Source organism: Oreochromis aureus, linkage group 16 (assembly GCF_013358895.1).
Source record: "Oreochromis aureus strain Israel breed Guangdong linkage group 16, ZZ_aureus, whole genome shotgun sequence".
Taxonomy (NCBI): domain Eukaryota; kingdom Metazoa; phylum Chordata; class Actinopteri; order Cichliformes; family Cichlidae; genus Oreochromis; species Oreochromis aureus.
In genome coordinates this window covers 15,294,927-15,322,500 of record NC_052957.1, presented here as the reverse complement: position 1 = coordinate 15,322,500, position 27,574 = coordinate 15,294,927, and the positions used below count along the sequence as shown (strand labels likewise).

Sequence of the window (27,574 nt, the reverse complement as noted above, 5' to 3'; positions counted from 1 at the left end):
TTCAGTGAACTAAATAAAACTATACGTCTTTACTCTTTTCCTTCATACCTGGCAATAAGTCAGAGCTCCTATGCTTATCATGCTCCTGGACTTAGCTACAGCAAAATATACTTAGTCTATCCAAATTCAAAATATAAACACATTTCATTGATGAAATTCAAGTTAGATGCTCATTCATTACTCTAAGCACGACCAGTTTAGCTACCTGAGGGTCTTTAGCCAAGTGAGTTCATATTATGTGATTTAACTGCACTTATTTTTGGTTTATTATTTTTAAAACTAATCTAAGTCATAACATAGCTGTTAGTGGGCTTTAATTGTCCCTTGTGTTTTTGCTTTGCATTATACAGACCAAAAACACAAGTGTTGTTAAGCATGTTCTGCAATAAATGACATCATAAATTGTGCCAAACTGTCTTAGAAAAGATGACCTCACCAGTCACTGAGATCTATGTTGTGTGAGCCAAGTCTCTGAGCAGAATCTATTAATCCTGCACTACCCTGTAATCAAAGTGTGTATTTGGTTTTGAAACGCTCCCACCACAGTCGTGGGAAATTTTAGAATTTTTAATCTGTACTCTTTTCTGCATCACTTTGTGGGAGAAATGTTTTTATTAATGGGAAAGAAAACACAGAAATGGGACCAGAGCCACAGCTCAGCATTAAACTGTAATAAAACACAGTGAGGTGATCTGGAATTCTGTATCGCTTTCAGATTTTCTTAATATCGTCACTGCTGAGTCAACATGTAAACAAAGATGATCCTGTCCCCTTTCATGTTTGCCTCACAACCAGACATGAGCGTCATGAGTGTAACAGTTTGACATTTCCGCCCAATTTCAGGCTGCCTTTGTGTTCTGGTTTGAGGAACTAGTTGTTTTTGCTGCATCTGTCCTTCTATCTGTCTGTCTGTCCATTATCTGCTGCTTATTCTGGGCTGGCTTTCAGGGCCAGTAGTCTAAGTAGAGATGTCTGGACCTCCCTCTCCTCGTCTACCTCCTTCCCAAGCCAACTGCAATCTCTCCAGTGTGTCTTATGTTTGCTCTGGGTCATCTTGTTAGGGCATACCTAAAACACCTCACACAGGAGATGTCCAGTCTAGTCAGATCACTGAACCAGCTCAAGTAGCTTCCCTTCAATGTAAAAGAGTAGCAACTCTACTTTGAGCTCCTCCTGAATAACTAAGCTCCTCAACCTGGCTACAAGGCTGAGCCCAGACACCCTTCAGAGGAAGCTCATTTCCGCTGCTTGTGCTCACTATCTTATTCTTGCACCCATTAGCCAGAGTTCATGAGCACAGGTGAGGGTGGGAACGTAGCTCGACAATTTTATTTTCACACTCTCTCTTCACCACAACACACCAGTACAGTGTTCACATCACCATAAACATCGCACGAGACATTGCTGGCTATGGAGATATGGATCAAATTTAAAACCCCTGGACTTTAATTACCTCAGAGGTGTTTAAGCAAGATAAGTGCTCGAAAAATTGTGGCTCACCACCAAACTTGGTTTTAGATGGACTGAAAGAGGGAGACTATAACTAACTAAAATAAAGTAAGCATTAACCTTTAGTCAAGGTCCTTTAAAAATAAGAAGCCTGGTTTTTAAAAGGTTGCTGCTTTGAACCCCATAGATTGGCTCCGCTACACTTTTGCATATAGGCAGTTGGCTATTCAGAAATTTCAAAACTCTACTAAATGGAGAAACTGTTGTATAAGTTTATAATCTTGTATTTCTATCTTTCATCTGCCCACTGAAGTGTCTTTTGAATGTGTGAAAGCTGGAAGATCAGTGCTCTGTTATAAACATGTTAATCATGCTCTCTCTGACATTGCGACATTGAGGGCTCTTTGATTGTTGTTCTGTGTTTCTCTGCATCACTCTAATGCAGAGATGTGTTCACATGTCCATTAGAATGGTGATTTAGAAGATCAGCTATTAAAATTAATGTTTTCATTTTACAGCCTGAAATTTCATTATCGCAGTGTCACATTCTAAGGTTAAAATCTCGGATCCCTTTTTGTGACCTTCATATAGGGCATTCAGCATGTGCGCAGATGTTGGTTTGAATGTAACCAGAATCATCTGCTTCAATAAAACGGTGGACATATGGACACAGTGTCACTAATGCCTTGAAAGGCACACTCAGGATGTTTTTTTATTGCTTCATTTGGCACACTACAGTCCCACCTCCCATTACGGTTGCCATGTGATTTATGTTGTGCTCTTTGGAGAGTGAGAGAGACGGGAGCTGGGAGTGAAAATACTGTGATAGCTTTGTTTACCTTGATCTTGACTGCCTTTTATTTCTTCTTGGACATTGACAGCAAGGCGCAAAGGCTTTAAAAAGTCTCTTAGGCCTCATATTTTCACATGTATAAATGCTGTTTCTTATTTAGAAAATGCAGGTTGTTGCAAATGCAATGTCAAACCATAAAGACTCTCAAAACCTTGTTACATATACAGACAGATTTTGCAAGTTCTTTCTAATAATGCACTACGTGATCTCTTTACAGTTGATTACTGAGTAAATAAGCAATAATCATAATAGCAGGGGAGTCTTTTTGTTCAGTGGAATAAAAAAGATATCCGTTACTCTGAAGCAATTATTTTAGCAAGCTTTGTAGCAGCAGTGTGCTCATGTTTGATTTTTACAGTTGTTTCCTGTTGGATAATTGAACCTGATTTATATTCTCAGTATTTTTTCCCACTCTTTATATGGCTTACGCACCTTTTCATAAAATTAACTGACGGACTGAGTTGCTGAATTCCTGTAAGACTTGTGTCAGTCTAAAGCAAAGTGAAACTGCATAGGAAAGCCTTGTTTTAAATGCTATTTTAAATGCATGTTCTGCAAAGTGTGCAAAAAAACTGCAAAGTATCAATAATTTTTACATCTTTTTGCTATATGTTCACAATATCATATCTTCAGTTTATCATAAACTAATAATCATTTTGCACCATTATTTGCTGAAGGAATTATTACAAAAATTAAGTATAGAGGATGTAGTTTTCAATGACAAAACAACGGTGTACATGTGACTGTTTGTAATAAGAGTCGGCTTACCTTACAAAATAAAGACATGCATATGGTTGGAAGGTTAAGGATAATTAGGCAATGAACAGGCGTACTGTATCTTTAATTTTTACAGTTGCCCTCATTAATTGTAAGTTAATGTTGTAAAATATACTGCTTTAACAATCAATTCACAATGGAAAAAAATAAGTAATTGGATGGCATTTTTCCCTGTCCTAGCCAACAACAGATTAATAGCATCTGAGGTGCATGAAATTATTTGTTCTTTTCTCTCTGTTTACCCCCTCTCTTCCTCCTTCTCTGTATGCGTCTAATTAAAAACTGCAGGCACAGCTACACAGTTTATTGCCAGTGCTTGCTGTTGATGGGGCAGCAGAAGGCAGGAGCTCAGGGAATGTGTTTTTGATGGATGTCAGACTGTGTAGAACATGTGGGACTCCTGTTTCCCGGCTTCACGTCCCAGCGCTAGATCACTCCTCATGATAATGATCCGCATGCACAGTGTGAAGGACAAATGTATCATTTGAATCGTTTGTCATGCTAAGGCCTCATGCCATTCGTCAGAGTCAAATTGCCACCTTAACTATGACTGTTTCCCATGTAGCATTCTATACTTGTTAAAAATGGTCAAGACTAGAAGAAATGACCTTTTTCCCCCTTTTTTTGGCACAGGTAAAACAAGGGCTTCTTGTTTTGCCTGTTCCAAGCAAAATTATAATAAAATCCCTGTGCCTTTTCTTTTCTTTTCTTTTTTTTCCCCTCATCCATTTCTCAAGAGCAAAAAGTGGATTATTATGCTGTTAGTAGGAGCTCAGGTGGATCTTTTTGCTGACCACACAGACTTTCTGGTGGTGGCGATGGTGGTTCGAGGTGTGTGGGGGTTTTGTCATCGTAATGACAAATGCTGCAGTGTCACAGAGCATCCCAGAGTCTGTTCTGGGTCTGTCTCCGCCGGTCAGTTTTGTCAACAAGTTTCTCCATAATTGTCTTATTTATCCACACCCACAAGTTTTGTATGAGCTGTTTGTTCTTTATGGCAACTTGACCCATACTGATGAACACAACATCTGGAGAGCACATGGATTCTTTTGTCTCTCACTATGCCAATAAAAAAAGGGTCAGTGCAAACCTGAGGTGAATAGTAACCCTGCTCTTGCAGACTATTGATTATGTAGCAGTGCAGTGTTTGGTTTTGTTTTTTGTTTTTTATGTACCGACTGCACAGTTCCTCTGTCATGATCCCATGCTTAGCATATAACATCATCAGTGATGTTTTAGCAGGTTTATATATAGAATATTTTAGATTGGGCTCATAGTAATTTAGTTAATTATAATAATCACCTTATTCCGATGTCTAGACCGCAGCCAAATGAGTGCTGTCGCACATGTACTATTTTCATTGCTTCACACCTATCACAAGCAAAAAATTGCTCAGTACTGTCATTTATGGAAAATATAATTTTGTCACTGTAGTGTCAGTTAAATTAAATAATCACTCACAGTTGATTTATTTCTATTACTTTTCGAGGAGAAAAGCTTCTGTGGAAGCCAAGAAGTGTTTGTAGATGGTTGATATATTTTGTACTGTATAATTATCAGACCAAGCAGACAATATTTTGTCTCAAAAATACTTATCTGCCTTACTGTATGAGTAATATACTGGAGACGGTGCCATGTGCACCTGATGTAGGTTAGGCGGAAGTTTCCGTCTTAGCTGGTGGTATTGGTCACACATGGCACTTTATCATTCTTCGGGTGGAGTGGGAGTCGAGGCAGGGAACCATAACTTGTATTTAGAGGACATGGGTGGAATGAGGAACTGACTGAAGCTAATAGGAGTATGGACTTCCAACTGATCTGTGGGTGTACCACTGCACTTGTTATGTACCTACAGTGACTGCTGACATTCTCACATAAAGGTCTGCACAGCATCTCCACATTTTATGTGTGTACATATACTTGGGGTAGGCTAAGAAAAGCTTCACATAACTGGCTTTAATTTATTCTCTACTAATTTCAGCCACTGTGAAGGTTTCAATCACTCCTGGCTTTTAAATTTCCCTATATTCCCATGTTTAAAAAAAAAAAAAAAAACATTCACAAGAAATGTTTTGTGCTGAAGCAAAGGATGGCACGTTAATGTCTTAGAAGATGGATTTAACATTGGGAGCCGATGCTAATTAGAAGGGGACCAGAAATGTTTTGTTTTCTTTTACATACTCATTCCACATTCTTCATAGATGGGTGAAGAAAATGCAGAGCGCCTTTGCTTTGTTCAGCTCTGTCTCTGGTTAAATGGTGTTCAGGTTGTTGGTTACCTTTTTTGTCTCTAGAGTGTGCCTTCCATTAGCTGAAAACGACACTGTCTCTGCAGTTAGATTACTGCTGATCCATGCTGCTGACTGTTACTGATTTGTAATTGTTAGCAGCAGCCATCTGTTGTGCAAACAACATGTAAATAAGGAGTACATGAAGTAAACGCTTTAATATATATTTATGTAATTTATATATGCATATATATGTTTTATATTTGCTTTGCTATTTGCATTTAGTTAGTGAACCAATTCAAATAATCTGCATCCATGGAACTTGGTGTTTTTATTTATCTATCCATTTTTGGTACTGCGTGTCATCTCTGGCACTCACACTCACACCAAATTCACTGTATGGATTTTAAAGGTTTGTCATAAAAAAAACGGAATATTGTACTCACTGCTGTATTGAGGGAAAACACAGGTTAATTATGCACTACAAAAATTCCTAGTAACAAACTGTATCTGCAGCATGTTGCAGTAACATGAAGAAACAAAGTAATTAAAATCTACTGTTGAGTATTTATAGTAAAACTGCTCAGAATCAACTATGATGTTGAATTTTATATTTTACTTAAACAAGCGATTCATAGGGAATTGATGGAGAGAATTGTTTTCATTAGCATACTAAACATCATAGAATGAAGGGAAAAGTATAATGTAGCGAGGTCAAAGTAAATGTTTTTTCCCCCCTAATAATGCTTTATAAATATGGAAGCGCCTTTGTTCTACACAAACTCGCAGCCAGCCATTGTAGCGAGCGTCGTCCTTTCCACTGAAGCATGGCTGAAGCTTTCTTGTCATTTATCTCTCATCAGTGCTGTTCCTGGTGACGGATGATACTTGATATTCAGAGGGTCGCTTTGTCTCCTCAAATTAATCAGATGCGCCTGAGAACCACCAGGGAGAAATCGTTGGTGTAATGTAAAATACCGTAACAAAGGCTGGCTGTAAAACACAATATGCAAGTATGTATTAAAAAGATTTTAATGGAAAATCCATGCTCTTTGTGAATCTCTGTGGTGTGATTTGGATGATAGGCAGGGAGGGGGGGAACAAAAGTCTATGGGTCATGAGAGAAAATTGTAGAGATTACTTTACCACTCTTTTATTCATCTGTATGGACTTGATGTAAAGGTTATAGAAGGAAAACTGAAAATGGGTTTCCTAAGAGGCTAAAAAATTCAATTTTCTCTCATGATCACAGTTTATATTGCACTAGTTTCACATTAAAGAGCTTTGAAGACCTTTTCGATATGAATGACTTGTCACATGTATAGTCCTAGGCCTGTGCCTGTTTGCAAGTGGATTATGTGCCAAGATTTAACTTAATGATACGTCACTGTTAAGGTATCAGAATGCAAATGCAAATTCTTTACTATTGTAAGTCTTATAAGAGTCACAGTGGTATGTTGGCCATGAGTAAGTTTTTCTCCTTATTTTTTCTTTTGTATCTTGTGTTGACTAAATTGTGTTTGACAGATATGGAGTCTGGTAGACCCCTGGCTTCATCACCTGCACCGTTCTCCCTTCATATGGCCTCATCTTCAGCCAGCTCATCCCCTGCTCCACCCCAGAAACTCCACACCAAGTCCAGAGCGACCCCTAGTCCAAAAGTCAGCTCTCCCATCACAATTTCTGGTATGTATAGACAGTATAGAGAAAACTTTACATTAGACTTAGTTAGATGTGCTTAAAGTGAGAGCACAAGGTTACAGTTAGTAAGGCTTTCAGCATTCATTCAAGTGGTTTAGGAAAAGTATTGCATTAGCTGTTTAAAAAAAAAAAAAAAAAATACAGACAGTTTTATACATAGTCCCATTTTCAGAGGCTTAAATTAAACCGTTGACTTACAGAACAGTTTCATGGCCAGATGAGGCCTGTTCCCCTACACTTCTATGACAAATTAAGGAGATAAAACATGTGGAGTTGATTTTGCATTTGGTAGCCGTTCACTGAAACTCTCTTTATCATATCCAAAGAGATCTCACTCCATGTAAAAGAGGCCATCATTAAGCAGAAGGACCAAAATAAACCTGATAAATCAAAGAGATAGCAAGTTTATAAGTGACTAGATCAGAAAAGAAGGAAACCATTGGCTGGCTTAGCAACACCAAAAGGCTATAGAAGAACACTAAAGTACATGATCACAGAATTATTTCCATGGTTAAGAAAAAAAAAGCCAAATTATAAACATCTAAAACATGTAAAACATCTTACCCAGTCCTGGTTAACAGCAAGAAAAGAAAACTTTGGCTAGATGAAACCAGATGGAAGTATAAAAAGTACAGAGAAGGAGAGAAACTGCTCCTGATCCGAAGCATAACAGCATAAAACATAGTCAAACATGATGGAAGCAATGTTATGGCATGGGCATGTTTGGCTACAGTGGAACAGAATTACTAATCTTTGTTAATGATGTGACTGCTGATAGAAGTACCAGGATAAATTATGAAATGTACAGGGCTATACTCTCTGCTCAGATCCAGCCAGATCCTGCAAAATTGAACAAACAACACTTCACAGGGCAAATGGACCCAATGTAAACTATGAAAGCAACGCAAATGTTTCTTAAGGCAAATAAATAGAATATTCTTTAATGACCAAGTCAATCACCCGATCTTAATCTACTAGAAGATCTTTTTCACTTACTCAAGACAAAACCGAAGGCTAAGAGATCCACAATCGTGGTAGCCAATGGCAGAGGATTTCAAGGGAGGAAAAAGATGGCATCAGGCAGTAATTGACTGCAAAGGATTTTACATCCAAGCACTGAAAACAATTCTTATGTTTAAAATTGTTAGTTTGTGTAATTCCTTCTGAATCTATGTTTATTTTTATTTCAACTATGTATACAAATTTCTGAAATTGTCAATGCAGTACTTTTGTTAACCCCCTTGAATTAAAGGTGAAAGGCTTACAGACTGGAGCGTAGATCTTAATTAGATCACTCTCAGATCTTAATTAATTATTTATTCAGTTATTCTCTCATATTTCAGACAGAGTAAAAAAAATATAATAGGGAGGTTGAAGTTCAATAGTGCAGTGCTGCACGCAGAACCCACAGTCTTCAGTTCACTAGCTATGAATATAAATTTTAAATGTATCCATCATTCTGACTGACTTTTCAGACGGTCCACAAATTATAAATGCAAATTTATTTAAAGGAGCCATCCAGCTAAATTCTCCAGAAGAACTGAATTCAAATTTCACAATGCAGTCGAGGATTTAAGGCACCTTTCCTCCAGTCTTACATGTTACAGTTTTGATAGAAACGAAAAGGCCGTTGAATTAATGAATGTCAACAGTTAAAAAGCTGTGTGTGTCCTTGCGGATTTCTTTTGACAACTTTTAGCTCCCGTTTATTTTGTGTGATTTGACATGTCTGTCGGCCTCACACTGTGCGTGCAGCCACCAACATCTCTTGGTTTCTCTGAATACTAATTGTGGCCAAAGCTATTATGCATTAAGCAACAGTGATGCGTAAGCTGTCAGATACCCCGTGACCGCAAAATAATGTGCAAATTTACATATCCTGGTTTGTAATTATTTTTTCCTTCATGATAAGATGCCCGCAAAACCAGTTGTGGGTTTTGGGGGTTTTTTTGTGCGTGTGTGTGTGTGTGTGTCATGCTATCACCATGCTATCACAATGAAGAACAGACACTCTCATAAATAATTCATTTTTACATCCTTACACTCAACGTGCATAGAAATTTCCCAGATAATTTATTTTGCACTGAGCAGTAAATGCTGAAAGCGCACTCGCACCTCTGTAGTCACATCATTGTTAAGAATATCAACTAAATTGAGTTCGTTCACAGATTTCTCATCCCCTTTGGGAGGTATGTATCACAAGCCCACTGATGACAACACTCCTTTGAACAGAATTATAGTTGAGCATTCCTAAGTTTGTGAGCTTATCTCTGAACTGATTTATTCAGCACCACCACCAAGAGGAAGTGTCTGATTCAATACTGATATCTAAGAAATTCCCCTCTTTTTGGTATTTTTTTTTTTACATTTTTACTCTGGTAAAATTTATCACTTTGTTACTTTGTTGAAAGTCCAAAGCTTAAGACCAAAGAATAAACTTTTTTAATGTTATTTAACTATCCAGAAATAACATTGCTCTCACTTGATTAATAGAAGTTTGTTCCTGTCTCTGATAACACTTATTAGGTCACTGTCAGTATTCACTGTACTACAAGGTTCTATTCTTGGCCCTCTTATTTATTTTTGGTCTACGCTTAACTAAATATTGAGAGGCTAATTCTGATTTAAGAAAAAAGGGAGTTTGTTATTCATGCTTGTGTCAGTCCCAAAGATGCACAAAGCCCTGTTCATTTTCTAAGGCTTTGTGATTTCTTTAAATCGCTTGTGACCAGATACAGACTCTGGACCAGCAGCTCCTGCGTTTAATTTGATCCTGCTTTTTCCAGCTTAGGAAAAAGCTTAGGAAAAGTTTGTCTAAAATAAAATAAAAAAAGAATCACCAGTGTTCACTCTCTAGTTTCACGACTATCTCTACAACACATCTTGCACAAGGTCCCTTAAAAACAGCGCTATATAAATACAGGCCATTTACCATTTACCAGGTCTGTTGCAACCTTAAGCAGAGATGATGATTAGTCATCCTTTTATTTTAACTCTCTAGTCACTCGTTTTAGTAAGTCAGTGGCTAAAATTCAAAAGTAAATTCAAGTTATTTTTTTTTTCTTTTATTTAATACGATCTGTGTCTAGTGGATATTTTTCTTTTAAATGTCATCATGAACCCATTGTGATGTGTGATAATACATTCTTTATTTAACAATATAGCCGCTGTATTGGGGATGTATTGTAACAACATGTAGGTGTGTAAAGATTTGATAGGAAGCTGGATGGTGATCAGTAGATTCAGTGATTCTTATAACTGTGTCCTTTGCTCTCCAGGTCATTCGCTGCGAATAATGGAGGATGAATGTTTAAATATGTCTGTCAGCCCCAATGGTTTGAATTTAGCCAACTCTCCTGTCGCGCTCAACGCATCAAGTTCAAGCTGCTCTGAGTTTGGAGGTCTAGGATGTCTCGGTTTGTCTGCCTTGGCTGCTCCATCACAGCTTGGTACTTTTCCAGGTTATGATGCTTAGGATACTTATATATTTCATATTTTTCTCATTTTGATAATGGATGTGAATCTAGTGAATACTGTGAAATAGGGCTGTTATTAAGTTAAATACAGTTCTCCACTAGTTCACTAACAGATTATTTATGCCTAACTGTACAATGTCTTGCTCTCGCACTCAGATTGGTGGCGGACATCTGAGACACAAGCCAGAGGAGCAGCAGCCTTCTTCCCCCCTCTTTTAGGTCTGCATCCCTTTGTTTTATCAACCTTCAAGAGCCACGATCCTGTTGATTTACAGTCACGGCCTTCAGGTAAAAGATCTCTTGAGAAATTATTCCCTAGTCTTACTTTTGTGCCCTATTAGGCAATAAAAAGGACGTGTAAATTAAAAGTGATTAACAAGGAAAGCGTATGCACAAATTACATACTGCTTTTAATATAAAACTTGCCTTGTTAAGTGCAATTACTGTGTGGTTGTTAACCTCATATACTTGTTCCTTTTAATTGTCCTCTTAACATGTTGATAGCAATATGAGTCATATTACTTGTTCTCATAAGTGTCCACTAAAATAAATGTGCAATGCCAGTTTCTTTAGGTGTTAATGGAACAGTGAATGGCAGGAGTGCTTCCTCTCCTGCTGGGAACGCTCCTGCTATGAACACTAGTTCATTACTAGCAAAGGGAAAGAAGGAGACACCTCAAGCCAACAGTCATGAGCCGGGCCAGCTACATCAGAAAGCCGTTGAGAAAGCAAACCAAAAGGTTAATATTTGGTCAAACACTTAAGAGCCTTTGATAGCGGTGTATTCCACTCCATGCAAACTCACTTTAGTGTTTTCATCTATTGAAAGTTTATTGCTTAGTCCCTCCTTAGTCCCATAACCTAATGAAAAAAATGTTGACTTTGTATTATTACTATTAAGAAACCCAACAAAAGACCACTAGAGACATCGAGCATGAGTGGCAGCCAATCAGAGTCTCAGTCAGAAAGCTCCAGCGATGTTGAGGAAAGCAGCAGCGACCCTGACGATATGGAAGAGGAAGATGATGATGATCAGAGCAGCGACAGTGAAGAATCCGATTATGAAAAACAGAGTCCAGTTAAGCGGAAAGTCAAAGTAAGTGTGTCTCTTGAACTGCTCTGTAAACAGTGTGTTTAGCTAAGCTCTGAAAATCCGTTAAGATCAGTTTTTGCTGAAAACATTTTCAAAATATTTTCCTTTTAGTCTAATAGTAGATTAATGTGAAAAAGCTTGCTTCACCTTCTTTCTAGGGTAAGAACAAATAAAGGTTAATTTGTATTTGGAAAATAAAAAATGTTCTCTGTTGATTAGATGGTAGTTGGTTTGTCAATAGCAGCCTCTTTGGTGGGTGTCAAACTGGGCTTTGTGCTAGCTGACAGAGCTGCCACCATGAGGCTCTCTCAGTAGGAGCTGAAATGACATTCTGTCTTCTCTGTTTGCCTCATCCTCCTACTCAGCGGCTGACACACAACACTCCCGAGAGTAAAAAGAAGAGACCTTGCACTGTTGATGGCAGCTCAACTCAAGACGGACATTGTAACAGTGTTCGTTTGACTTCCTTTTATCACCCCCAGTCTTATTCCAGTCCTGCTGGCCTGCTTCAGTCTGCAGCACTGTTTCTCCAGAGGCCCAGGACTTCAGAAGAGGAAGGCCAGCAGCACACCAGTGTCATACAGGCCACAGGACTGGCAGTTAGCAACAGTCCCTTACCACAATCCCAGAGAGAGGCTTGTCCTCTGCCTTTTAGATCTTCTCCCAGCCCCATCTCCTTCTCCAACTCCTCAAAGCATTTGGCCGCTTTAACATCAGCAAAGCGCTTCCATCCTTCATCCTCACCAAAGCATGCTTCTGTCTCCTCTTCTCCTAAACCTCTTGCCCTCTGCTCCACTAAAAAGTCCCTCTCTCAGTGTTCCCCACTGAAACGTCTTTGTTCGCCCAAACCTCCTTTCCCATCATCTTTACCCAAACCACAAACACTGCTGGCCTCAAAAGGAGAGTCCCATATGCCCAAATTTTTGATGCCCTCTAACAAACACAAACATCCCATCAATAACACGAAGGACAGCAGTGGAAACTTCCCAGATAAAAGCGTGTTACACTTACACACTTCTAAACTGAAACAGGTGAGTTACAGTATCGAAGCACATGAAATAAATGACAGCAACGAAGCCTAAAGCGTTTCCTCCTCCGCATCCACGCACACATAATCCTGTTTTTATTTGTTTATCAGCCATCATGGTTTCTGTCATGAAATGATTTTGTTCTTTCACAACAGAGAATAAATGCTCATGCGCCTTTATCTGGGCTTTTATCATACTTGGTGAGCGTCTGACCACTACATCACTAGAAGTGACAGTGTGTTTAGCTCTTGTGGGAATACTTCACAAAACTGACAAGCAATTAGCTCTGTTATGCTTTGGGCTGTTTATTATCAAGAGAGAGAAATTGGCCTCTTTTGCAGGACTCTGTTATTGTCACTATCCTAAGAAGGAGGGAAATGTAGCAATGTGTAACAAGAGGGGTTTTAATTCGGATGATGGCTGTACATTAAATGCATGCTTTTGATTGCCAGATTTTGACAATGGCAACAAATAGAAGATGACAGCTAATGTCTCATGATGGCTGTAAGCCAAACAATTTGAAAATATTTTTCCCATAGCCGCCCGGGTTTCTTCATTGTTTCTGACAGGCTCGAGCCATCTCTTCATTGTTACTGTCACTTATTACACCTTAAATTCCTTAATTTACAGCCCACAGCAGTGTAATATGAGTGACAGTTGGTGTAATTATTTCCTCCTTTTTTGTGTGTTCCTTTTTATTTATTTTTTTTACAAAGCCCCTCAATTCCACGGATTCTGTGAAGCAAGTTTTCTCTCAGCGACCAAAGAGCCAAAGCTGGTAAAAACAGAAAAGAAAACAAAAACAGAAAATCACAATTAAGCGTCCACTTCATTGTTGCTGACACCACCTGAATTATAGTCGTATCAGTGAGATGTTTTCTCTCCACATCAGCAGTAGCAACATGTTCCTGAACCTTTATCCTAACGGAGCGATCAACGGTGCAGTTCAGGATGCCCCTCTGGCCCTCATCACTAAGCCCCGCATCCAGAGCAGCGCCCCCAACGGCAAGCCACTCTTAGCAGCCACCAGTCCTCCCTGCTCCATGCCTATCAACTTGAGCACTGGCACCAAGGAAATGCTGGACAGCTCCGCCTCCCCACTTAAGACTTCTGCTTCATCGGAACCCAGATCAAGGAAAACTACCAAGACTGTGCATTCGGGAAAGAGCCTCACCAGAACCAACACATCCTGTCTGCCTGTAGATTTGGTCAGAGGCAGTGAGCCTGATATCCACAGCAGCAAAAACTCGGACGACTCTTTAGGGGACGATTACGATGATGATGAGGATGAAGATTCTGGGAGCAGTTTTTCAGGTTAGATTAATTAGACCTGTCTTTTAATTAAATAAAGAATAACATGATCATACTTTATTGCTGATAGAAGCTGTGAAATATGAGGTAGGTCCTGGAAATTAGCTGTGCTCGGTGTGGTTTGAGTGTGTGTGGACTGTTAATTAGGAAATAATTTATCTCTCTCTGTATGTGGCACACTGGAATCCCCCACAGAGTCAGAAAGCATCCTGGGGAGCGACTCTGATGCCTTTGAGGATGATGTCAAGGAGTCCGTTGAGACAGAAGCAGATAGCGATGCAGAAAGAAGTCCTCTGAAACTAGCTCAAACCTCATCGTCTACTCAAAAGTCCTCCTCAAGCCTCTCAGCCGCCTCCTCCCTGCTCAATATCCAGATTACCAAACCTCCAAGTCTACATAGTAGTTTTCTCAGCCCCACCACCAGCACCGGAGCAATGGGCAAACAAAGCGCACCATCACCACCCTTCACATTTGCTTCGCAGCCAGGTAATCAATAATAAGTCCATAATCCAGATGAAATATCAATTTGATATGAAACTCAGCTACAATTCAGGCTTCAGTGAGAGGAGATGAGACATTTTGAAGTAAAATATAATTAATGATCTTGTCAACAAACTTGTAAAGTAAAAACATTATTAGCATATTTTACTCAAATATATACTACTTGTACTGCTGAACCACTGGGGCATCTGTGAGGCTTGCACCTTCCTACAAAACCTTAAAATGCTGTTTTGTGTGGTGTTACATATTGATGCCCACATGCGGACTGTAGTTTCATACTGAAAACCGTTAGCCGCAACAGGCACTAAACATGTCTCCTTGAAGCAGGATTTATATTTTAACGGATGGCAGGTTTGCGGATCTGCTGAGGTCCCTCGGAAGGCGAGAAAAGCGCTGAGTCATTTCTCCTGTTTTCTAGGATCGGGGAGGAGGAGGAGGGTTACGGATGAGAGAGTTCTGCGATTGCCTCTTGAGTTTGGGTGAGAGATTGCGCCTGCACTTTGTATCAAAAGAGCCAGATAAAGGTTTGATATTCTGACCATGCCCAATTTGTTCTCACTGTCATATTTGCTGTACTGTTGGTGTTTAGGCTGTAGGTGTTAAAGTAAAATGTCAGCTCACTGATGGCTGAAAAGTGACCTTTCGCACATCAGCTGCAGCTAACTTTTTCTTGGTGGAGCAGCTTAAAACGCACAGTATGGGCACCAACAGAAAGTGCAGTTATATCTGCAGGTCTGCCACATCGGTTAAATATTAGAGTTTTCAGTTGAACCTAAATTAATATGACGTATTTATTCTTTTAACAAATCATTCTCTCCTTCACCATGTTATTTGTCTAATTCACTTTTAAGATTTTGCTGACTTGTGTAAACAAGACACACTGGAGATTAAAGTGGTAACCGTGCTTAGAAAACTGACCTGGGGTAAAGACTGCAGCTGGTACCCCCCAAAAAACCCTTCCAGATTTGAATGCAGTGACATCTTCATCAATGTCCAAATAGAAGCAGACCACAAAAATAAACCTTCTTTCCTTTGGGGACTTTGTGAGTAATACATCATAGTGGGATGGAAATTAAATGAGGCCTGTCAGTTGGACAGCATTTGGGGTTTAATTGCATCCAGCCTCAAAACAGACATGCAACATTAGCAGCTCCCTGCCCACAAATTCTGCAGGCTTGAACGAGGACAGCCTTTCATCTTGTAGGGATGTTTTTCATTACCAGGTTCACAGGAAGCAGAGGCCGCAAAACTATATTTCAGCCTAGTTTTGCTGTCTGGGATAAGATCCCACATGTGTTTTCTGTAAGCTGTAGTCCAGTGGAGCTCATGGGAACTGCTGGGCTAGCCAGTGACCATTTATTTACACTCTGGTGAACAACAAGGCCACAGACTACACTGAGCATCAATTTTATATTAACTATGTTTTACTTGGTGTCTTTTTGTTTTGTTTTTTCCATTCAGGTGGCAGAGAGAGACACGCATCAGGACCGTAGCGGGGCGTCTACAAGGCGAGGTGGCTTACTTTGCACCGTGTGGGAAAAAGCTCCGTCAGTATCCTGATGTAGTGAAGGTAGTGGTATTTTCTGAGAAGTGGATTTAGAGCTTTTAATGATTGCATGTACTAATCAGACTGTTGAAGGATTATGTAATGTTTGGTGGTTCCTACCTGTGGATTAATTAGTGTGTGTTATTCTTTTGTCTGCAGTACTTAATCAGGAATGGAATAACTGAAATCTCACGAGACAACTTCAGCTTTAGTACAAAAATTAAAGTTGGTGACTTCTATGAAGCCAGAGAAGGGCCTGAGGTAAAGGCTTCTACCTTTTCATGTGTGTTTCATACAGACGTGAGCTCACAGTAACAACAGTGATTATTATATGTGCAATCTCTGGTGTACAGTTAGTTTGCTTTTGTTAATTTTAGCCTGTCAGTGCTGATTTTGCAGAACATTTCAGCTAATCAGAAAATTACAAATTACAAATAAATTTATGTGAAAGTCACATTTTTAAGCAGCATCTTTGGAAGCTTATAGAAATGGACTAAAATCAAAATGACCCTGTATATGGATTTTATAGCGCTAAGCTAGGTATTTTTATCCTTCTGCTTGTATCTACTTCAAATTACCCAGGGTTTACAGTGGTTCCTACTGGCTGAGGAGGAGATTGCTCCCAGTATCATAGCGATGGATGGGAGGCGCAGCCGGCGCACAAAGTCTGAGCACCAGCCGACAGGTGATAGCACTGGGGCTATACAGTGGAAACCTTATCCTCTAAATGGTGGTGAAAATAACTTCCAAGATGTCTCTGATGCCAAGTTACTTCGTAAGCTGGAAGCTCAAGGTCAGTTAAAGTGGTAAAAATGTTTCCATGGCACCTGTTAAAGGTGGGCTTTAGACTGCCAGGAGACTCAGAAATCATTGTTAACCTTTTGGGAACCCAGAATTCTTATCAGAAACTTCTTCACGGTAATTTTAATTAACTTCAGAGTTAAAATTACAGTTAAACAGTCTAACTAAATTATCAGTTTTCATGCAGCTTTCCATGTTACTGATAATAACTGTTAGCATTAGAAGTTGTTTTAAAGTCAGTGCAAGCTGGAAGAAGTGGATAAACTTTGAACGTCTTAATTTGGAAAATGTCCTTTAGGTGCAAAGGCCTCCATCACGTTTTCTTATAGCTTAGTTCCAGAACAGTGAGGATGAAGTTTGGACCATTCCTGCCCGCAGAACTGTTAGAGTTCATCAGCATTTTCTGATTGATCAGTTCATGTCACAGCATCTCAGTTGTGAGACATGGCTTTCTGACATGGCTTTCCAAAATATGAACATGATTCTTTTCCATTCAGTCTCTGTTTGATTTACTTAAGTGCCTTAATCTTCCTTTTTCCAGTTGAGGTAGCGGAACAGCTTTCAAACTACATCGCTCCCTTCACCATGTTTCACATTTGGGAGTGTACAATGGCATTTTGTCCTCCAAACATGGGAACGTGTAATATTTTTTTGTCCAAAAACACATTTTTATCTCAGTTGTGCCTTTTCTACACAGAATGAACACAAAGAAATGTGAAGCATCCCGTTAAGCTTTTTGCACTGCTGTGTTTTTATTGGTGTCCAGTGGTTTCATTTGTGGTTTTCTGCTGATATTGTCTGTTACCCTTCGACTGCTTTTTACTTTTTACTGCTTTCAGGGATTGCGTGTTTTGATCTTGGTGTGATCTTCGCAAGGCTCTCATGCCTGGCATGATGGCAACAGTCCTCCATTTTCTTCAATTTGTCCATCTTTTTGGACCATTTGTCTTATATTTGACAGATGAAAAACTCAGGTCTTTAAAAATGCTTGAAAACGTTGTGATTAAGGCAGGCTTCACACCAAAAAATTTTGATTGAAAAGAGTAGGCTTCATCAGAGTTATATGCCTTTATAAACCTGTTAACTGTTCCTACTTCATGCTTATATCAAGCGTTTTGCTGTTTGATTTGCTGTCAACAAGATTTGTCGACTTATTGGACGGCCACAAATGGCTTTGAGTCTTAGTCTCCGACCTAAACTTCCAGTTGTGATTACGCCTTTAAATTCAGCCTACTCTGTTGTTTGCATTCAGTGTTTACATTCTCCAGTTAGCTTGTCACAAAAAAACAGGCACTATCTCTGTAGGTTGTTTAGAGTGATTTGGCAGGTATGTGTGGGTCAGGTTTTTCTAATATTTTGAGGACCTTACGGCATGTGTGATTTCATACTTCATATTTTATATTTCATCATGTTGCAGAAATAGCACGACAGGCAGCTCAGATCAAAATGATGAGAAAACTAGAGAAACAGGCTATAGCGCAAGCCGCAAAGGAGGCAAAGAAACAACAAGGTAAACTTCTGTCGTCAAATCCGACTCATTTGTAACACTAGATGACGTGCTTTGTGCAGACCTGATTTTCGTGTGTTTTTCAGCAATAATGGCTGCTGAGGAGAGGAGGAAAAAGAGGGAACAGCTGAAGATTCTTAAACAGCAAGTAAGGATTTATGTTTAATTTTCCACGCAGAGCTTCAGCCGCTCTGCTCTTTACGCGCTCCAAGGTGAAAAGGTTTTAAGCACACTTGAATAGCTTTGAAACCGTACAAGAAAGTTGCTGTTCTCCACAATGCTGCACCTTTCTCATCTGCATAGAGCCACTGTACGTCTTCACCCCCACGCCGTGCTCCCCTCCACCGCTCTATAACATGCATGACTTAATAGTTAATTCATTTGATCTCGCCCTCATCCTTTTACCAGGAGAAGATCAAGCGCATTCAGCAAATTCGTATGGAGAAAGAACTCCGTGCACAGCAAATTCTTGAGGTTTGTCCTGAAAGTTATTGCAGAAACATTCTTAAACACTTCCTCTCTGCTGTTGATAGGATTTATAGGAAGAAAAAAAAGCAACCAAAGGCTATTCCTAAATTATGTGGTCCTACTTTTAGTCAGTACATGTGACTAATGCTTAATTGGTTTTTTGCAAAAAGTGCCATTGAATATGAAAATCTCCTCAGACCATGCTGGAGCTTAATACAAAATACAGTATTTCATTAAGGAAGAGGTGGACCAGAGTTTACCGTGGCTAGGTGAAATACCTACTTTGCATTCCCTCACTAATAGAAGCTGTGAATATTTTAGCCTTCATAAATCAAATTTCAGTTGACACGCTTGGCAAGTGGCTCTTAACAGGATTTCATTGGGGCTATAATTACTGATAGAAATTTTGCTTAATTTATTCTCACTGCCTGCTGGTGTTTAATAATAACCACTGGCATTTTGTCTTTCAGTCTTAATGGGAGGAAATAATTATCTCATTGCTCAAGATTTCAGTCTGTTAGATTTGATATTATCAGTGAGCCACTGGCTTTAAGTAGACTGACAAACAGCAATCTTGCAAACAGCAATCTTGGATGTAACAAGGAAATCACTCAGTTTTAAAATTTTCTCTGTGTGATGACTTCGTTGAAAATTAGTGAAAGGCATTTGATAGATATCTCAGAGGTTTGCTTCAGTTAATACACTAGTTTTTTTTTTTTTGAATGAGTGCATCGGGTCTGTTTTGCGCTTGCAGGAAAAAAGAAAGAAAAGGGAAGCGGCGGCGAGTGCCAGGATACTGGAAGCTGAGAAACGTAACAAGGTGAGATGAGGTTAATGAGCTAACCTTTGTTTTCATTTGAATGTCTGTCGCTGCTTACGTAATGTTTTTGGTCTTTGCCTTGTAGTTTAAAAAGCACTGCATTCCACATGCATCTATAAATGAACACATGATTATGTGAGTGTTATGTTTCCTTTCCACTTGAACTAATGTCGTTCGTAAAGGAGAGGGAGATGCGAAGACTACAAGCCGTCATACTGAAGCACCAGGTATTGTTGCCTAAGTCACATGCGTTGGAAATTTCTTATATTAGTTTTTATTTTTTTGTAATGTGTAATTTTTCTGTTTCTTAATATTTTGACAACTCTTTCTGCCAGGAGTTGGAGAGACATAGACTAGATATGGTATGAGTATGCTTCTGTGTGTTTTGACCACGTATTGTGAATGTGCTGTGTTATATGGCTGCCATCGCAACAATGGTTAACTCCTAGTTTTTGCATGTAGTCAAACAACATCCGTCTGCATGGCTTTTCCAGTACAGTGCACCGCTTATGTCTGCACTATTGATCTCTCAGATACACACATCCATTATCTGCCCAGAATGATCACGAATGAATGCAACGCACTCTAATAAATATTTCTATTGCACTGTTCGTTTTGAAACGATGTCATGTGTCTGCGTTCGCCCTTTTTGTGTGTATATGTTTGTATAGATATGCAGCAATAATAATATATAATCTCCATGATGTCTTGGTAGTTTAATATGATGTGGTTCATCAGTTTAGTGAAGATGAATTCATTATTTTGCTCGTCGCTGCAAAACAATATCTGCTGCTTGCGGTTAAAACTCTCAGCCTGCTTCTCGCCAACACGCTCAGATTAATTTTGTAATGGCTGTGTCTAACACTGAGCTTATGCTTTGTGTATGCATCACTGCCCTCATTTGCTTTTTGTTTATCGCCGTGTCCCATTTTGTTTAACCGTTCCATACAATGTACAATGTGCTGCACGCGCCGACTGTGACGTCTTTGTGCGTGTCTCGAGGAATGACATCTGTCAACAAATGTCTTTCTTTGAAAATGATATAATCTGCGTGTCTGTGTTCTACCAGGAGAGGGAAAGACGCAGGCAGCACATGATACTCATGAAGGCTGTCGAGGCCCGCAAGAAGGCGGAGGTGAGTAACTGCTGATGTATCGCAGCTTGTTTTTGCAGACTTGCTGAAGGAAGGATGAGTGAAACAAGTAAAGTTCAGCAGTCTGCTCTGATGGGACATAGTACCATATGTACAGGGGTGACAAATTAAAGGAAAAATCACCATAACGTGTTGGGGGTATCACATAATGCCAGAAGGGCTTTAAAACAAAAGTTAGTTTTGCCACCGATTCCCAAAATCTGTTCTTGTTTTAGAGAAATCAAACCATTAAAAAAAATCCTTTATTTCCAGTTTCTTCTGATCGTTTCAAATAGTAGTGCACAATCTCTCACAGGTGTCCCGTTATTTTGAGATCTGTTGAAGGCCTTACCATGTGGTCTACATCATGGTTATACTCATCAAATTATTTAGTAACCCCTTTTTGACTTATGGCTGAGAGTGTTATCATCGTGAACATGTCATCCCGTCAGAATAGACATGTTCTTAAGAAGAAGGACGTGGAGAAGTGTAAATGCTGTGTTAGACTAACTGGGTTGAGGAAATCTGTTGAATATGGCGTTGTGGTCCCTCTGTGTGCACATAACATGAGGTGTGACTGAATATAAGAGGTGAAGAATAAAATAAATTTCATTCTTAGACTCATGTGTTTGTTGGATTGTGAGATGGATTCGTGTATTGTGTTTGTGCTTGTTGTTTTGTTGAGCATCTCGTGGAACATTATGTGCGGTCTGTTTATGACTGAATAATTTCATGAGGAACTGGCCATGTAAATGACCAGACATGAAAATAAACGTACAAATTCATTCATTCAGTAATGCAGTACACAGTACAAGAAAGCACACGGTGATCCTAAAAGCATTTCTTTTTTTATTTTATTTTTTGTTCTTCACTTTGTAAATCAGTGTAAATATATGTATATTGTTTGTAAGGATTTAACTTTCCTTTAGGAGAAGGAACGTCTGAAAAAAGAAAAGAAAGATGAGAAACAGTTGAACAAGGAGAGGAAACTGGAGCTCAGAAGACTAGAACTGGAAAAAGCAAAGGAGCTGAAGAAGCCAAATGAGGACATGTGTTTAGCGGATCATAAGGTAAACACACTCTGCGTGAATGTTGGCTGAGATGTTGGCAAATAGAAATAAGAGTTCATATATCCGTCTTGAATAGTGTCCATCTGTCTGAAAGATCAGATTTCCCACCAGTCCAGTGATTATTTTGATATAGTTATCAACCAGTATAATCATTATTGGAGCTGTGTACATCCTTAAAGATTAGAACTGCTTTTGGTGATTTATGGTATATTTTTTTCACAATCTGTAACAAAACAGATGTTTCAGATCATTTAAAGCATCTGGAATTCATGAAAAGGGTTAAAACAGTGCCACTGTGTGGCTCCTCATGTTATAACACTGACCAAGCGTTCAAACTAGTACTTCACTGAAATAAGTCTTGAAACATGCACCCCATTTTTAATTTCAAAATCAGAACAGTTTGCAATAATGTTTTATAAACTGCAATCCAGTAACTATTATAGTTGTATAGTTTTGTGTATAATTTCTGTATAGTTTTTATCATACTTTACATTTTTATTTGCGTTTCTTTACAGCCTCTTCCAGAGTTGTCCCGTATCCCTGGTCTGGTATTAGCAGGAAGCACCTTCTCTAACTGCCTGATGGTTTTGCAGTTTCTGCACAGCTTTGGAAAGGTGCTGGGACTGGATTTAAATTCAGACCCGCTCACTATAGGTGACCTTCAAGAAGGGTTACTGAACATTGGGGAAAATATGGAAAAGGTGCAGGACCTGCTGGTGACCATGCTCTCTGCAGCTGTGTGTGATCCTGGGGTACCTGCAGGTCACAAGGTGAATCTGTTGTTGTGATTGCAGTTTTGATTTTTGGAAGTGTAAACGCTTCCTGTGGTGTAAATAACACACACAGACATACAGCACAGACATGCTACTGTGTCCCTTTAAAATGTGGTGTTTCTGATTTTTAAATATTGCATGCTCACTGATTCGGTTATTACAATGCTGAGTGAGCTGTAATAACTAAAGAATTGACAGTAGTGACGGTAGACACGTTTAAATATATAAGGAAATGTTGGCAACGGCTTATCTTGTAAACGAGACCCAAGCTGTTTGATCCTTATATGTGTTTTTAACTTCAGCTAACTTCAGACATTTAAAGTCTTTAGGCAAGTAATTATTGTACTTATGCCCCATTTTAGTTTTTAAATCATAATTTTAATTCCTCCCCAGACCATTCCACATTAATGTGTAGTTGGACATAAACATTTCTTTGTTTGACTGTACTTAAATGTTCTCCTAAGAAGCTGTTGTGTCCACGCCAAGAGAGATATTCAGAGTGTGTCTTAATAATCTGCACATCCCAGATGTGACACATCCTGTGAGACACTTAAGCACTTAACATCAGGAAGAGATAATTGCTTGAAAGGACAGTTCTCTATCAGACACCTACAATATTGTGACTTTTTTTTGCCTAAGGCTACAGAAAATACAAAGGAAGTCTCATGTAAGCTTACTGATTTTGTTTTCATTTTATTTTTTTAAGAGCAAAACCATCTTGGGGGACCACTTGACTAATGTGGAGATCAACCGGGACAATGTGTCTGAGATTCTGCAGATCTACATGGAGGGTCACTCTGAACAGAAAGAGGTGGCCATGCTGGCTTTTAGCCTCAGGACTAAGCCTTTCCAAGCCCACAGTCCGTCACAGAAGGCCTCTGTTTTAGCATTCCTGGTAAACGAGCTTTGCTGCAGTAAGGCTGTGATCAGGTGAGTGCCCTGCCTCCAACTGAAATTCATGATGTCAGTGTTTTCATTTCACCCCACCTAAAAAAATAATAATAATCATAAATAGTAAACCCTAATAACCACAGAAGTAAATGCTTCCTTTAAGGGTTTGCATCTTATATAGTTGTGTGTTAATTTTCTTTCTGTGCCTGAGAGTGGAACATTCAGGCTTGTTTTATTCATGGAGTCTTCAGTTTTAATGGAATAGCTGAAGTATTAAAAGGAATATGACAAATCGGGGCCTGATTGACAGTTTCACAAGGTTGCATCAAACTACGTGGCATCAATTTTTTATTAGCGCTACACTTTGAAGCACATCTGGTGCACACTGCAATGCATTGAAAATGCCTCATCCTCTTGCACAAAAAGGTCACCGAAATGTCGGTTTCGACATTTTTTTTTTTAATGTTTTTCAGCGAGATCGACAAAAACATAGATTATATGACCAACCTGAGGAAGGATAAGTGGGTAGTTGAGGGAAAGCTTCGGAAGTAAGTATACGTGATTTCGGCTGTTGTTCAAAGATTCTTGTGCATACACTTGGACATTTTGTGACCAGCACTTACTTTTTTCCTATGTTGTTGTTTTTTCTTTTCTTTTTTTTCTTTTTTTGAAAGACTGAGGAGTATCCACACCAAGAAGACGGGGAAGAAAGACAACAGTTGGGCAGGAGAGAGCAACCATGCCTTTGTGCTCCCCAGTGTTCAAAACAAATCTAAGAGGAAAGAAGGGGACAGTGAAGAAGAGGAAGATGAGGACGATGACAGTGAAGACCAAAGAGATGACGAGGAGGAGGAGGAAGAAGAAGCAGGTGGAAAAAGAGGAAAGAAAACAGACATATGTGAAGAGGAGGTCAGTGGAAACATAATGCTGTTAACTTGAGCCTCTGACTAAATCTGTGCTGATTTTGGCAATTGTCCGCTTTTTTTCATGTAGGATGACAGTGTACGCTCTGCCAGCATCGAGGAACTTGAGAAACAGATTGAGAAAACATACAAGGTAAATGAAACCCCAATCTCAAGAATTACTCATGAACGTAAAGCGCCCAGGAATGGTAAAAAAATAATAATAAAAAGATGTGCACACATCAAGGTAGCATTTAACTACACTGAGTGGTTGAACCCAGGAAATAATTGGTTACAATTTACAGATTAATATTTTGAGTACTTAACAGTCACATGATGCATTTTATTCTCATATTTTGACTGATTTGTTTGCCAGAAATAAGATTTAATATGAGGATCTATTATAACAAACCAGCATGAAGTGCACAGCATCGACCACTGAACTTCAAACATGTTCAGTGATTCAAACTTAACACAGCAATGATTCATAAGCAACATAAGCAAAACTCTGTTAGTAAGATAAGGACTGAGCGACAAAACAATTTTCATAAATAAGCCTTTAGTTTCCTATTAGAACATGGGTCTCCTTGTACACTTGGTTTGTGGTTACAAATTAAGAGTCCTGCTGAAACTCACACATGCAATTGGAATTTTGTGTGCTTAGTGTAGTCAAATGTGGCTCCCAGGCTCTGTATGAATGGGTTAATAACTTCCTGAACTTTGTGTCTCTCTAGCAACAGAGTCAAATTAGACAGAAGCTGTTTGACTCCTCCCACTTACTGCGCTCTGTGATGATTGGTCAGGACAGATACAAGCGGCGCTACTGGGTCCTTCCACAGTGCGGTGGCATTTTTGTTGAAGGCACTGAGAGCAGTGAAGGTGCAAAACAAAACCGATGTCTCCTTTAGTCGTTGTTCAGTGTGTTTAGGATCAAAATCCTTACTGATTTTTTCTTTTTTTGACATTATTTTCATTTCATGTTACTTAGGCTGTGAAGTGGAGGAGGAGGAGAGAAGAAGACAGTGGGCTACTGAGGTGATAAGAGTAAAAGAGGAGCAGTTGGAAGAGACAAAGCCGGTGGTCTCCAGCTGCACGCAGAGCACAGACAGTGATACAACCATCCCAGAGAGCCAGCAGGACAAAGACAATCTCTTCCTCCAAAAACCTGGCTCTTTATCTAAGCTTAGCAAACTTCTAGAAGTAGGCAAAATGGGTCAAGATTCAGACATCAATACACAGAACAGTCATTCTGTTAAAGTTCCCACCACTGCTTCTTATCCTTCGTATCCTGCCTCACAGATAGTCCCTACTCAGCAGGGTCTGATGGATAAATTGGACACTGCGGTGCCATTTCTGCTCAGTGCTACTCGGCTGAAAAGCATTCACTGGGTTACCCAAAGTCCTCAGTCCAGCCTTCATTATGAGCAGCTGTCCAAGACACTGACTGAAAAAAGCAGCCAGTGGTTTAGCCTCTTTCCTCGCTCTCCCTGCGACGAGTCCTCAGTGACCTCTGGTTCCAGTCCACCAGTTTCCTCCTCTTCTCCACAACCCATCAGAACCAAATCCCCCTCTTTCCTCTCCACTAATCCCTCAGCTACAGATGGCTACAACAGTACTCCCGGGATCAGTAACACAGAATTGCCTATCTTTCAGGTTGGTGGATAACAATAATGCCATCTCCATCTCAGATAGTAGGATCAGTTCATGTGTTTTCAGAGCACTGATAGTGTTGCAAGAATTAGTCCATATTACATCACAATTTTTCCTTTGTTGGAATATTCTAAGAGAGATTTCTTTACAGCTTACTGCTTGTGCACCATGCATGTGGCATTGGAATAAAACTGTCATCTGATCATAATTCTGAGTGTATGCATTTTTATTCTCAGCAAGTAAAGTCTGGCATTCATGAAGGCAGACTGACACAGCATGACATGTCTAGCTCAGTGGCAAGTCCCAGCCTGCCCTTCTCTGGCACACCTCTACCCCCTATGGTGGATCTAGCTTCGCAGCATGCTGAGGGTCATGGAAACGAGGCCTCTTTTCTGGAAAATAACTCTATCAACAAGAGCGAGACCTCAGAGTCCCCAAGTGACAAGTCCACTTGTGCCTCATATGCTGCCATAGAGGGGGCCAAAACCCAAGACTACCCTTATCCTCGGCCCATCCCAGAGGGTAAGAACGGCACGCTGCCAGTATGCACAAATCAGATATGCTGGACTGAAGATATCTATTGCCCAGACAGCAACAGAATATGCCGTGGCGATTGTCAATCAAACAAACAAATGTTGCTAAAATTGAAAAGCACAGTCACTTCTCCAATTTGTGTGTGTTTCCAGAAATGCTGCGTGGCTGGTGGAGGGTGTCTGACATGGAGAACCTGCACAGTCTGGTCAAGACCCTCCATTGCCGGGGCATCAGAGAGAAGGCCTTGCAGAAACAGATCCAAAAACATATGGAGCATATGACCAAGCTCTGTGAGAACAGCAAAGATGGTGGGTTCAAATTTCCTTTGAGATTCAGCAGACATTCAGCATTTAATGATTTTTAAAAGTATTGTTATTTGAGTTTTTATTGTGATGTGACACATTTGGCTATGAAATTTCTTTTTTAAAAGCGTTCCTTAGAAAGCAGTTTGCTTTAATGTTTTAATACATATGTGTTGGCAGCTATTGATGTGACAGGGATGGAAAAGCAGGACGTAAGAAAGGAGGCAGTGGAGAGCTGGTGTGTTGAGGAGAAGGCCATGGAGGTGGACATTCGCCTGCTGCGACAGGTTGAAGCTCTGGAGAGGAAAGTCATCTCAGCCAGCCTGCAGGTCAAGGTAGTGACAAGCCTTTCAGCTGTTTAGAAAGCACCAGTGTTTATTTTAATTATTGCTTGGATTTAATTAAAGCCATTGAAATTTTCTTTAATATATACCTGTGTGATTAAAATGGTGTTTTGTGATGGCCATATTTCCCTGATATCTCTGTCAGGGTTGGATGCACCCTGAGCCCCAGTCTGACAGTAAGGATCTGGTCTATCATGAGCACAAGCCCTTCTCTTCCCTGGCTCAGGAAAACAAAAGAGAGAGAGACGCCAGTCAAGAAGATGTTCCTGGGTCCGTGGTGCGGCGGCCCAACAATCCCCTTGACATAGCGGTCACCAGGCTGGCAGAACTTGAGAGGAACATTGAGCGAAGGTACTTGACGAGATCTTAAAATACCACCTGTCAGACACAGGCCACCTTGCCTGTGTTTGTATTAGA

At 39.7% G+C, this 27,574-nt stretch overlaps 1 protein-coding gene across 8 annotated transcripts in view; it reads left to right on the top strand.

Annotated features, from left to right (window-relative positions):
• LOC116322958 (bromodomain adjacent to zinc finger domain protein 2B) overlaps positions 1-27,574 on the top strand; it is a 48,374-nt gene that overhangs the window by 17,707 nt on the left and 3,093 nt on the right. For 3 of the 8 annotated variants that reach the window (XM_031743202.2, XM_031743200.2, XM_039600229.1), the window contains exons 2-33: positions 6,835-6,993; positions 10,287-10,469; positions 10,641-10,772; positions 11,049-11,224; positions 11,386-11,580; positions 11,943-12,608; positions 13,322-13,383; positions 13,498-13,919; positions 14,112-14,402; positions 14,836-14,896; positions 15,879-15,987; positions 16,123-16,224; positions 16,546-16,756; positions 18,182-18,274; positions 18,358-18,419; positions 18,680-18,745; positions 19,494-19,559; positions 19,742-19,786; positions 19,895-19,921; positions 20,629-20,694; positions 21,621-21,761; positions 22,277-22,531; positions 23,241-23,464; positions 23,899-23,973; positions 24,100-24,334; positions 24,419-24,481; positions 25,062-25,206; positions 25,316-25,980; positions 26,214-26,499; positions 26,664-26,819; positions 26,994-27,148; positions 27,303-27,508. In XM_031743202.2, the coding sequence (XP_031599062.1) occupies positions 6,837-6,993; positions 10,287-10,469; positions 10,641-10,772; positions 11,049-11,224; positions 11,386-11,580; positions 11,943-12,608; positions 13,322-13,383; positions 13,498-13,919; positions 14,112-14,402; positions 14,836-14,896; positions 15,879-15,987; positions 16,123-16,224; positions 16,546-16,756; positions 18,182-18,274; positions 18,358-18,419; positions 18,680-18,745; positions 19,494-19,559; positions 19,742-19,786; positions 19,895-19,921; positions 20,629-20,694; positions 21,621-21,761; positions 22,277-22,531; positions 23,241-23,464; positions 23,899-23,973; positions 24,100-24,334; positions 24,419-24,481; positions 25,062-25,206; positions 25,316-25,980; positions 26,214-26,499; positions 26,664-26,819; positions 26,994-27,148; positions 27,303-27,508 (5,798 nt within the window). In that variant the 5' untranslated portion in view covers positions 6,835-6,836. Of the gene's footprint in view, positions 1-6,181; positions 6,321-6,834; positions 6,994-10,286; positions 10,470-10,640; positions 10,773-11,048; positions 11,225-11,385; positions 11,581-11,942; positions 12,609-13,321; positions 13,384-13,497; positions 13,920-14,111; positions 14,403-14,835; positions 14,897-15,878; positions 15,988-16,122; positions 16,225-16,545; positions 16,757-18,181; positions 18,275-18,357; positions 18,420-18,679; positions 18,746-19,493; positions 19,560-19,741; positions 19,787-19,894; positions 19,922-20,628; positions 20,695-21,620; positions 21,762-22,276; positions 22,532-23,240; positions 23,465-23,898; positions 23,974-24,099; positions 24,335-24,418; positions 24,482-25,061; positions 25,207-25,315; positions 25,981-26,213; positions 26,500-26,663; positions 26,820-26,993; positions 27,149-27,302; positions 27,509-27,574 lie in introns of those variants that run through there. The other 5 variants (XM_039600230.1, XM_031743203.2, XM_031743201.2 and 2 more) reach the window with 5 other exon arrangements.